The sequence below is a fragment of the Spermophilus citellus genome (genome assembly GCF_964194105.1).
Source record: "Spermophilus citellus genome assembly, chromosome: 3".
NCBI classification, from domain to species: Eukaryota; Metazoa; Chordata; class Mammalia; order Rodentia; family Sciuridae; genus Spermophilus; species Spermophilus citellus.
The window spans coordinates 171,396,163-171,409,558 of record NC_138184.1 but is presented as its reverse complement, the minus strand read 5'-3'; the positions used below and the strand labels follow the sequence as shown (position 1 = coordinate 171,409,558).

The 13,396-nt window shown below is 32.1% G+C and overlaps 1 protein-coding gene across 4 annotated transcripts in view; it reads left to right on the top strand.

Moving 5' to 3' along the window:
* PHTF2 (putative homeodomain transcription factor 2) overlaps nt 1-13,151 on the top strand; it is a 149,412-nt gene extending 136,261 nt beyond the window's left edge. For 3 of the 4 annotated variants that reach the window (XM_081283540.1, XM_081283542.1, XM_081283541.1), the window contains 5 exons: nt 641-727; nt 5,945-6,100; nt 7,706-7,801; nt 9,973-10,098; nt 10,733-13,151. In XM_081283540.1, the coding sequence (XP_081139666.1) occupies nt 641-727; nt 5,945-6,100; nt 7,706-7,801; nt 9,973-10,098; nt 10,733-10,753 (486 nt within the window). In that variant the 3' untranslated portion in view covers nt 10,754-13,151. The other variant, XM_081283543.1, reaches the window with a different exon arrangement.
* The last annotated feature ends 245 nt before the right edge of the window (nt 13,152-13,396 follow it).

The following is a 13,396-nucleotide window of genomic DNA, read 5'->3' as shown; positions in this document are numbered from 1 at the left end:
AATACACTATGATCCTTCCTGCTTTATGCACTTGCACATATTCTTCTTTCTCGCCTAGAGCGCTGATATCTGTCATCCTTCCCCTGCACCTTAGTTTGGTGTAAAACTATCACTTCCTCGGGGAGATGGTCCCAGGTCCATATTCATAGCCCCCAAATCTAAACTAAGTCTCCCTGAGTGTTATCTTAAAGCAACCTATCTTTACTTTTCCTTCCTAGCACTTTATCACAGCTTACGTATATATTTGTAATTACAAGTTGATGTTACACGCCTACTAGTTCCTGTGACAGTAGACCATGCCTGTTTTGTTCTTGGCTATATTTATTATGCATAATACAGTGCCTCACTTTGAACAGACACTCAAGAAACAGTTGTTGAATAAATGATTATTGTGTTTGACAAAAATATTTGAAAGGTATGCTAACAATTCTATGCTGTGTGGATAGTATTTTTAGTATATTGCAAATTGGCAGGAAATTTTAACACTTTGTAATTAAAATTTATCTGAAAAGTTAGGTATATTTTCAGCATTATAAACTATGACCAATCTGCAGTGATGGATCAACACATTTATTGAAAGAATGGAAATTAGCTGCTAATTAGTAAATATATTTAAAAGTGTTTTTTTTTTCCTCCCTAGCGTCGAGGTCCTCAGAGATCAGTTGATGTAATAGTTTCATCTGCTTTCTTGTTGACTATCTCAGTTGTATTTATCTGTTGTGCTCAGGTGAGTTGACTTGTTCTAGGTAGAAATTAAATATCAGATACTAAACATTATTTCAGAAGGCTTTCTAATAATAAAGTAATAATGTAAGTAAGCCTAAACAGTAAGTTTCGAAACTGACTTTTTGCGTTTTTTTTCCAGTGGAATGAGTAAATATGTTTTATTTATCTCTGTGTCGTGATCAGTAGACAGATAAACACACATGGACATATGTTGGTTTTTATATTTGAGCTTTTTAAAAAAAATTTATGGACACAATACCTTTATTTTATTTCATTATTTTTCTGTGGTGCTGAGGATTGAACCTAGTGCCTCACATGTGCTATGTAAGTGCTTTACCACTGAGCTACAACCCCAGCCTGCTATTTGAGCTTTTTAATGTACATATCCAAACACACAAGATGATAAAAGATTAAAAATGAAGGTAAAACTGAAAAGCAGAGCAATTATGTATCTGCATTAATCCTATGGCAGGTGAAGAAAGTGAGGTGCATTGTCAATCTTAGTATCCTATAAACTTGAAATTTTATGCACACATGAGGATAGCAATGAGGGCTTGTCTAGCGTACTACTTTAAACATATTCATACCAGAATATGTTTGGTATGAATATCTTTGAAGTCAGAACCTTCAAAAGCCTCCAGCTTCAGTGAGAAAGTAGATAAGAAAAATAGTCTGCCCACCACACAGGACGACAAGGAAGCTTTGTATGACTCTGTATGACAAGGAGGGGGGAAATGTTTCTCTTAAAAATATATAATTTGGACTGGGGCTGTGACTCAGTGGTAGAGTGCTTTTCTGTATGTGCAAGGCCCTGGGTTCGATCCTCAGCACCACATAAAAATAAATAAACAAAATAAAGGTATTGTATACAACTAAAAAGTAAATATTTAAATATATATATATATATATATATATATATATATATATATATATATATATATATATATAATTGTAGGTCTGCTTTATTACAGATTTAGGGTTCAGGTTGGCACTATATATCTTATCTTATAATTCCTATGTCAAGAAGTTAATATAAAAAGTGGCCCTAGGCTCCTTGATGTCTAGCAGAAACAGAACCAAGACTGTTCTGGGGGATGTGACTTCAGCCTAGACATTGCAGGATTTCCACAGATAAAGCCTCTTGAAGAAAAAAATCCAACATGAGTCAGCATATCAATAGCAGGATTAGATCTCTAGCTGTTTCAGTTAATAGATTGATCAGACAGTAATTTTGTCAAAAATGGTTAAAAAGTTTGATAACACTGTGAGAAAAGAACAGAGATAGATTTGAAAAAGAACCAAATAATACTTAAGAAAAATGAAAAATACTGTCATTGATGTTAAAAACACAATGAACCGAATTAATAACATAAAAACAGTGAAAGATACATTTAGTGAACAGAGAGAAAAAGAAATGACCTCAAATCTAGGACAAAGACAAAGAGATAGAAAATGTGAAAACAACATTGAGACATAGGTGGGAAATCCAACACATGTCTAATAGGAATTCTAGGAGGAAAGAATAGCAGAAAGTGGAATATTTAGAGATAATGGTTATGAGTTTTTCTCTTCTGTGTGTGTGTATGTGTGTTACTAGGAATCAAACACACAGGTTCTTTAACACTGAGCTACATCCCGAGCCCTTTGTTAATTTTTTATTTTGTGACAGGATCTCACTAAGTTCTGAAGCTAGCCTCAGACTTGTGATTCTCCTGCTTCAGACCTTGAATCACTGGGATTATGGACGTGTACCATTGTACCTGAATTTTTCTGAATTAATGAGATTTTTTTTTTTCAGGCACAAGAACACTTTATAAAAACTTTCCCATGTATTAGGCCACAAAATAATTTTCAACTAATAATCAAGAATGATGCCATACAGACCACATGATCTAGCTATAATACACTCAAATTAGAAAACAATGATAGCAACAGTGAAACTCGTATACTTGGACATTTTATTTTTATGGTACTGGGGATTGAATCCAGGAGTGCTTTACCACTGGGCTACAGTCCCAACCTTTATTTCTTATTTTGAGACAGTGTCTTGCTCAATTGCTGAGGCTCTTGCTCAGTTGCTGAAACTGGCCTCCAACTTTTGATCTTCCTGCTCTGGCCTCCTAAGTCACTGGGATTACAGGTATGCACCACCATGCCCTACTCGTTTAGGTAGTTTAAAAGAGACTTATAAATTTTCCAAAGAAAAAGCATAGTATTAAACTAACTTACTGGCACAATTGAAAATTTCAAATAATACAAATTGTCTTATGCCATTAAAATTGAAAGCATGAGTGAACAATTTTGTAGAAATGCATACTTTATTAAAACTGACTCAACAAGTAATTTAAAAGCTGAGGATATAAAATGATAGGCAGTATTTTTTTAGTAGTTTAAAAATATGCCATTAACAAGCTGGGATCCTGGTATACCATTGTAATCCCAAAAACTTGGGTGACTAGGGCAGGAAGATTGCAAGTTTGAGGCCAGTCTGGGCAATTATTATTTTTAATAAAAATAAAAAGAGCTGAGGATGTAGCTCAGTGATAGAGTGCCACTGGATTAAATGCCCAGTTCCACCAAAAAAAAAAAAAAAAAAAAAAAAAAAAAAAAAAAAAAAGCCATTAACAAAACTACTTCTGACCCAGATGTTTAATTTTTTAATTTTTTTTTGTGATGGTAGTAGATGGACAATATGCCTTTATTTTATTTGTTTATTTTTGCATGCTGCTAAAGATCAAACCCAGTTCCTCACAAGTGCTAGGCAAGTGCTCTGCCACTGAGCTACAGCCCCAGCCCTGACCCATGTGATTTTACAAGTGAATCTAATCATACATTGAAACATATGATCCTAATTTTACACAAAAGATCTGGAGAATAGAAAAAGGAAACGTTTCTTAGTTGTTGTTGTTTTTTTTTTATAATACCAATACCAGAGAGCAGTATGACAATGGGGAAGTTTTATTAATTTTACTTATTGACTTAGATGTAAAATTCTTTAACAGTATTACAGAGATAAAACCAGAAATTAAAAACAATATGACATGACCAAAATAATTTATCCCCGAAATGCAGAGATCTTCAACTTTAGAAAATCCAATAATTTAAATCCTTTAGTTGATGAAAGGAGCCAAAAACATGCAATGATCTAAACAAATGAAGAAAACAATTTGTAAATTTTCAATGAAGATTTATAGTACAAGTGTTAGGAAGTACTGTCCTTAATCTGATGAACTTTTTATCTTTCAAAATTTGGACCAACCATTGTACATAATGAATAGTATTACCTTAGGGTTATGTACTTTAAATTAAGACAAAGTTACCCTCTCTAGTCAACATTTTGATAGAGGATACTAACCAACAAAGGTGGGAGAGGTAAATGATATGAACTTTGGAAGAAACAAAATCATAGACTTTATGAACTTCTCTGTAGGCTATCCAGATGGCTTTATAGATACGGATTTATGGATGTAGCTTTATGGATATGGATTAAAAACATGATATAGCCAGGCGTGGTGGTGCACACCTGTAATCATAGGGGCTCAGGAGGCTGAGGCAGGAGGATCATGAGTTCAAAGCCAGCCTCAGCAAAAGCAAGGCACTAAGCAACTCAGTGAGACCGTGTCTCTAAACAAAATACAAAATTGGGCTGGGGATGTAGCTCAGTGGCCAAGTGCCCCTGAGTTTAATCCCTGGTATCTGCCCCCCACCAAATAAAACATGGTATATTTTTTAGAAGATCAAGATCAACAGATATATAACATCAACATAGAAATCAATTTTGTTTCTAAATTTGTTTGTGGAAACAAAAGTGATCAGTAACCAGTAAACATCTGAAACATTCATCCTTCCTAAAGATTAGCAGATGTTAAGAAGTTGGATAGTAACCAGTGTAGACAAAAATGAGCAAAACTGAATTTGATACATGGTTGAGAAAATTCCATGGTTGAGAATATAAATTATCTTGATCATGGCATATTGTTATAAAATTTCTGGTTTTATCTCTGTCACATTAGTTAAGGAATTTTATGTCTAAGTCAATAAGTGAAATTAATCAGAATTTCCCAGCAAACCTATAAACTTCTATAATGGGCCATACAGTAAATATTTTAGACTTTTGCCTAACACACAGAGTCCCTGAAATATTCCTGTTTCCCCTTCTTATTCCTCTTCTCAATTCTTAATGGAAAAAAAAGTAAAAAGTTATTCATACCTCAAAGACAAACAGAAAAAAGCCTTAAGCTAGATTTTGCCAGTGAACCATCATTTGTTGGAACCTGCCATGTACAAAAACTAAATATGTCATTTTCAGTAGCAACAAGGAAAAAATAGTAGGTTCCCAAGAACAAATCTAACACAAGATAAGTAATACCCTATGGAGACATATGATAAAAACTTATTAAAAGTTATGTAAGAAAGTGTAGACAAAAATGAGGGTACATAAAATTTGATACATGGCTAATATAAATTGGTACAACTGTTTTAAAGACTAATTGCAGTATCTAATAAAATTGAAGATGTGACCTCCGAACAAGTAGATATTAATTCCTAGAAGAAGCCTTGCATATGTGGACAAAGGAACACAAGAATGTTTATTACTGCATTGATTATAATAGGGAAAACTGTAATTGTTAAGTGACAAGAATAGGCCAAGAAATTGTGGTTGATTCTCTTACTGCAATGTTTTATATGAGTTAGAATGAACAAATTTAGAGCTAAGATATCAGCATGGTAAGTCTTGGAAAAAAAGAGTCAGTAAAATAAAGACACACATGAAAGCATGATGGGAATATGTGATGACATTTATATAAAATTTAAGATATACATAACATAGTTTCAGCATATTTATGTAGCTAAACTATTAAAAACCTCAATGGAAAAGATAAACACAAAATTTATTACCTCAGGGAGCAGTTAGAAATCAGAGTCAAGGACAAGTTTAAAGAGGTGTCAGTTAAATCTGTAATGTTTTATTTTTCAAAAATCTGAAACATTTACAAAATATTAAAATTTGGCAAAACTTGGGTAGAGGACCTAGGGCTATATATTACATTATTATTTATACTTTTGAGTACTTAAAAGATCTCATAATTAATAGGCATATTTTGAAAATTTTGTACTGCATTTATGATTAAACTGTATAAAGTTTAATTTTTCTTTTAAAATGAAATGGTTTGAATAATATTGCTGCTTCATATTGCCTTTTTCCATACCCTTTTAGCTGCTTCACGTGCATGAGATCTTCCTTGATTGTCACTACAATTGGGAACTTGTAATCTGGTGCATCTCATTAACACTTTTTCTCTTAAGATTTGTTACTCTTGGATCAGAAACAAGTAAAAAATATAGCAATACCTCAATATTACTTACTGAACAGGTGAGTTTGTTATGCTACAAATTAATCTCTATAATCTACATATAATATGTTAAAATATTTTCATTTACTTCTTGTTTTTTAGGAATATACTTGTTGAAGATCTTTGTAAAGCAAACTTAAAATTTGATAAGGGCAAAATTTTTCTTTAATATTTCTGCATTGATTCAGATTTCAAATCTAATCTTTTCTTATGTCCCATTTTTACTTGTCAAGAAGGAATTACTTTTTATGAAAATGATGGATTTTAAAGCATTATTTATATATATTGGCTTTGTAGAGTCCCTCTGGAATAAATATGCATTTTTGTTCAATATAAAGATTAAAGCATAATTTTATTGATTAATTTTATTTTGTATGACTTTGTTGAATATTTTCCTCTCGCCATTTCATAAGAATTATATAAAAAACATATTACCAGTGAGCTTGTTTGAATATTTTCTTTAGGAATAGTTTGATTTTAAAGAATCAATAACCCCCTCAAATGAGCTAAATTAAAGAGAACAGGGAGAGTAACCAACAAAGATCTCTAAGAAAGTATACTTGGGTTTCATAGAATTGGACGTAGTCAGCCATCTCCTCCTTAACTTTGAGGTGAATGGTTTCTCATTTCTGCTATTCTTTGTGTCTTCTGACCCATGACTTTTCTATAGATTTGCCACTGTGTAAATTTGGCTTACACATGGTCTTGAGTTTGTCTCAATATGAGTTTGGCCCTGAACTTTACTAACTTTTCAATTCACGTACTTAAAATATTTGGCAGATACTGTATTATCACTAACGCAGTGCACTGACTAGCTTTGATTGGTGTTGTGGTTGCCATATTGGGGATGGGAAGGTGGGATCAAGTGGATAAGTGCAGCTGCCATATGATGTTTCCTCCACAGGTTTGTAGTTAGCATTTTCAAAGAAGGGAAATGTGGACAGGGCAGATACCCTAAAATTGCCTATTACAAAGTGGCTAATAAAAATACACAAATAATTTTTAATTATTTTCAAAATAAGAAATTACAAACCAATTGATTTAGTTTAGTTATTATTTATTCTTTTTAATGGCTTATTAGAGAAATATAATTTTATTTTTAAAAAATTCATTATTATTTAGCTGGGTGTGGTGGTGCACACCTGTAATGCTAGCGGCTCAGGAGGCTGAGGCAGGAGGATCATGAGTTCAAAGCTGGCCTCAGCAAAAAAAATTTCATTATTTATTTTTTAAGTTGATTTGACTCAGGGAATAAGTGTCTTATCTTTTTAATAATGCTATCTGCCATCCAATTTTCTTTTCTTTTTGACTTTTAATTACATTAAAACATTTAAATGTTATTTTTTCTATATTCTTAAATATTTATTATAGGAGACTGTGTAGTAAAGTCTAAAGAAAAATATTAAAATCACATATAATCTCAATATTCAAAGAACCACTATAATATTTTGGTGAATATCTTTCAAGTCCTTTTAAAAATGTATACTTGGGGGCCGAGGATATAGCTCAGTGGCAGAGCACTTGCCTAGCCTGTGTGATGCCATAGGTTCAATTCCTGGCAAACTAAGACAGAGAGTGTATTGGTTATAATTTTAAATATTTTTGTTTACTCTTTTTTATAAAAGATAAACCTCTACTTGAAAATGGAGAAAAAACCTAATAAAAAGGAGGAACTGACACTAGTGAATAATGTTTTAAAACTGGCTACTAAACTACTAAAGGTAAGAACAATTTAAAATGAATATAATATAGAACGCAGTGTTCAGACATTTTATCTTAGTCTCTGTAGATCTTAACTTGTATTTGGTTTTCATGATTATCCAAACTATTTCCAAATTATATTTGAGCACAGGCATGCAATTTTTATTTTACTTCTCATTGCTCAAATAATCAAAATAAATTCTCTGGAAATTATATATTAAAATTTACCAATGTTTAGAGTATTGTATAGGTGGCATCTTTGGAAATTTATGCCTCCTCATCACTAGAAAATAGATTTCAAAAAAAGAAGATTTGATATTAACTTGGGAATTTTTTTACTTTATATTTCTCAGAACCGTCTTTTGCTTGGTTTGAGTTCAAAAGTAATAGTAGTCACTATAATGAATATACATCAGCATTACTTGTAAGTGTTCAAAGATTGGTTTGAAATTAATTGTGTATCAATGGTATGGTTAATTCTGTAAGCTAAAAACAATTAATTGGATATGGAATGTACACCTTACCATATACTCATAATTGTATGAGTTCAGAAGAGGTGGATGAGGGGCTAAGAGAACAAGTAATTACAAATTACAAATTGCTTTCTTTTTCAAATTCCTTTAAGAATCCTAAAGAAGATGTTGACATTTAAATAATAAACTAGATAAGATAAGCAAATTCTGTTTTTTGCCAAAATGCTCTATGGGAAAAAGCTCCATAATTAGAATTGATAGTTTTTTGTTTGCTTGATACATGAATATTGGGTATCTTCAGAATGTAGGACTTGTATTGGACCAAAGGAGGCTACAAAGGTGAGACTTAATGAACAGCTATAATTTCAGAGCAGAGAAAATTTTAAAAAATACCTATAATACAGCACAACTTCTGATCCTTATTTTTTGGGGGGATACCAGGGATTGAAATCAGGGGCACTCAACCACTGAGCTACATCCCCAGCCCTATTTTATTTAGAGACAAGGTCTCGCTGAATTTTTTGCTTATCTCCTCAGACTGGTTTTGAACTTGCAATCCTCCTGCCTCAGCTCCTGAGCCTCTGGGATTACAGGCATGTGCCACTTCCTCCAGCTCTCTTGATTCTTTTTGATCACACACAGTCTCCTAGTCTAAAACATGGACCCTAATATAGATTAGACATTCTGCCTCATGTTTCACAGCCAAGAAATCAAAGGTCCATCAATTCAGCTTTTCAGATAATCATCTTATTCATTCCCTCTTCCTGTCAGTGTTCCCCTGTGTAAGACCCTTGTCGCTCCCTTGAGTTTTTAATACACAGAACTCCTTAAAGGAATTCCTGCTCCTGGTGTTGCTGCTCTTTAACTGATCTTGCACATGGCTGACACAGTGATCTTTCTAACATGCTTAAATTCCTTTAGTGTCAGTCTATCTATACAATCTCCATAAAGGAAGGATCCTTAAGTTACTAGTCTTACAAGTTTAAAGTACTTTCTTGTATTCAGGCTCCAACAATACTGAGCAACCTGTAGCAATTCAAATGTACCATCTTGCTATATGTGGTCTGAAATATCTAATTTCTTTCACCCTCTAAGTTTGAGAACCACCTTCCCCTGGCTCCTGCTTTTCATACATTTCTTTGTTGTAGAACTGTCATTCAAATTATTTGCATGCTTACTAAACTGTAAGTTCCTTAAGGAATTGTTTTTTAACTTTGCAGAGACCTGTACAGGATCTAGCATAAGTAGAACTTTAAATTTTTGAGCCAACCAATCAGGTAATCAGTGTATTTGAAAATAAATTGATTAAAAGAGGCATTTCGACATATTTGTTGATATTGTCTGAAAGTTTGGCTACCTCTCTAATTCTTCTGCAAAAAGATATTGTTCTGTTTTGGTTTCTATTCCAGCTCTTATACCAAAACATTTCTCTACCCTCCTTATAGTTACTACACCGGTCTAGTAACCAATTGGGGTTACAAATTTAGTTTATATATAGTTATTTTAAAGGAAGTTACTTTCTCTTAAAAGAAATTTAAAACTATTATTAAAATTTACTTATTTCAAGTTTAAGTAAGTTTATACTTTCAAAAAATATCCATTATTTGTAACTTTTTTGGAACACTGTTCTTTTAAATCCTCGCTGTATTTTGTCCTGAATTAGTTAAACTGATAGTTCTTATTGAATTTGAGGCTAATGTTTTTTTCTCTTTGACTAGGAATTGGACAGTCCCTTTAGATTATATGGTCTTACAATGAATCCACTGCTTTATAATATCACCCAGGTTGTCATCCTGTCAGCTGTTTCTGGTGTTATCAGTGACTTGCTTGGATTTAATTTAAAGGTAAGAGCTGGCGTGCGTGTGAATCTCTTAGCACTCTGTTGCATTTTTGTGGCCTTTTTTTACCTTGTCATTCTTTTGAAATCTCATATGCACAGCAATGGAGTAATTTTGATAAGATTGTATACAATTAATAAAAATAGTTTCACATTTAATTTGGAAGAATGATATATATTCATGGCTTCTGACATTCATAGAACTCCTAATTTGAAACAGAATTCATTGTATATTGGACTGTTATGTGGTATAAGTGGAAGTGTTTTTGTTTCCCCTCATATAGTTTGAATCTAATTTTGCTGATAAAGAGAAGGAATAATCCTATTTCTATTGTTGGCCAAAAGATGTATTACTTATCTATATAGCAATGCATATATCTGCCAATATATGCACAACTGTTAAGGTATAGAATGATCATATATTGGTCCTCTCCTGTAAAAGAAAATGAGAAATATGTTTTTAACCCTTTTGTTTGTTTTTAAGGTGAGTTTTTCTTGAAAAGAGAAGAGAGGAGTTAAAAATACTAGAACCTGCACTTGTTTGTGAATGAAATTTAGATAAAAAATAGTATATGGTATAATTTAAGTTTTCATACTGAAACTAACTCCAATGTCATTAATTCTATTACTTTTTTCTCTAGTTGTGGAAGATTAAATCATGACAATTCAGAGAAAAGAAGATGTAGCCTCTTTTCCAGAATACAAGTACTGACTAAGCTGCTTGAAAGCAGTCACCGACTCTGCTTCAGGAGTCTCCGCTGGGAAATTGAAGTGTTTACATCAGACTATCTTGTGCAATTCTTATATTTATTTTACCTGTTCACTGTTTTTTTTACATTTATTTTAATCTTTATATTTTATTGTTAAGCATTTATGTTCTTAGTTGTTGAAAGGGTGATAAAACTGATATCCAGATACTTGAGATCCTGGTAATTGCTCATAAATAATTGACAAAATAAGATGTTATGAAAATAGAAGCCATTGCTAAGCACTGTTTTTCCATCAATGCCATGAAATTGCCTTACTTAAGGAAAAATCCTTTAACTTTGGAATATTATATTGGACACATACAGCATTTTATTGGGTAAATCAAGATCCATTCAGGTTTTCTCTTGAAATATTTAGGAACAATGCCAGGATCTAAACTGATTAAGCTGCAGTTTAAGCACCCTTCAGTATTAATATATATGGTATTACATAACAGGTCAACAAGTGCTCTTTGATGATAAAACTCTTAATGGAGCAATAATTGTAAATGGTTACCATACTGTAAAATATTTTGATAAAAATTAATTAGTAATAATTGTATTTATTTGAAACACTGGGCTGTTTGCACAGCTCCAACTGTGCATGCTCAAAATGTGCACTTTTTAAAATTGTTACTTTTAATGTGTATCTTTATATGGGATATGTTATAGTGTACTAGGGCATGATGTGGTATCCTTTTGAGTGAGGTATATACTCATCTCACAAGTGAAGTGCCTACTGATATTATTAAAGTACATTATGTTTACTCAAGTGAAATAATTTTCTCCCATGGTACACTATAGTGTATGCTATTCATACCACACTTAAATGAACAACTTAAGAATAAGGTAAGAACCAATGAAATATTCGTTTGAGTGCTAGTTATAAAATTATATCCAAATTTTCAGAAAAGACAGCTTCAGCTTGCAAATTCTATCCTCTAAACTTAGTCTGGTGCATCCCCTTACCCACCCATATCCACATCCACACCCTCCATTATACAAGGGCTATTTTGGATGCTTTTAACCTGGAAAGTTAACTGCTCCCCCCTTCAATAATTTGCCAAGTGTCCAATGAGAACTTATCATGTTGGCATGTTAGGTAAATAGGGCAAATATGATAGTATCTTACATTGGACCTTGATTTTAAGTTGTTGTATTTGTACAATCAAGTGTGTTTTAGGAATTACATGAAATGTAAAATGTTTTGTGATTTTTTTTTAAATTGATCATCTGGTTTCTAAAACAAAGAATTTATTTGAAACAATCTAGAATTTTCTTGGTGCAAAGTGTACTATATTGAATATCCTCATGTTTTTATCATGTTTTAAGGAATTTGAGATAATTCATTGTAAATAATTTATTTGATTGGTGCAGTTCTAATTCCCAAATTATAATCTTAAAATCAGGAATGTGTGGAGAACAGAGCCATGTCATATCACTTTGCTCTTACCATTCCTTTTAACCAGCCTCAATTCAGCCTCATTGTGTAGTATGTTTTCTTTCTACAGAAAACAACAGAAAGCATTTTGTTTTATTTGCCTATGTTCTAATATGTTTAATAATGACCAAAGTGCATTCTGAGTTTTTTCAAGGAATGTATTACTGGAGCTTTAAGAACATATTTAGTTTCTCATGTGAAAAATTAGGCTTTGTCTGATATGTTTCTTCTTCCTCTATTGTCTAATGTTGAGGTTGTTTTTAGGAAATATATTTTATAAAACTTTTTCAAAATAAGGTACATACCTAAACAGAACTTAACATTTTGCACAGAATATATCAAATATATTTTGAGAAAAAAAAAAGTACGGCATGAGTTCTGTTAGGAGTCAAAGATGAAACTATTGTATCTCTGAAAAAAAATAAAAACTTATTTCAGAATGAAAATATTTTTGAGAAAAGTAGCTGAGTATACTGATTTAGGAAAATGCTTGTTTTAGGTTGAAGTTCAATTTAATGTAGAGTTGGGGGTTGATTTATTAAGTACAGTATACCTCTCAACAACTTATTAATAATATGCTGAATTATGTCACTAATGTGGGCAGCAGTAGAATACTAAAAGGAAAAAGCTGTCATTTAAGCAATTTTAGAACATTAATAGAACTCTTTCAAAGTAGAAAATTGACATCGCTGCCTTTAAGAATACCATGAATGTAAGAAATTGAAAGAAATTGTAACATATCATATACTATAGAAAAGGCAGTTTGAAGATAGAATTGTGGCAGATGTTGTGTGTTAACTGTTGTTTCTTCGCCACATGTGTTGTATTTGAAAGTTTGAACAGCAAGTTTAAAATAAAACATTCTATGACTGACTTTTTTTAAGTCATATACATTTCTGTGTTAAATTTTGTATTTACTATAGCATAAGCTTTAGTTCCAACCTTTAGATGTGGGGGGATAAAACTAATTTTTTTTTAACTTCCCAATACTTTGTGTTTTTTGATGATTCTCAGAACCTATGAAAGAGTAACTATACATACACAGGCTTTTCATTACCAAAATGCTTTTATATTATGAATGTTTGTTTGTTTATTTGTTTGTATTTGAATTACAGAAA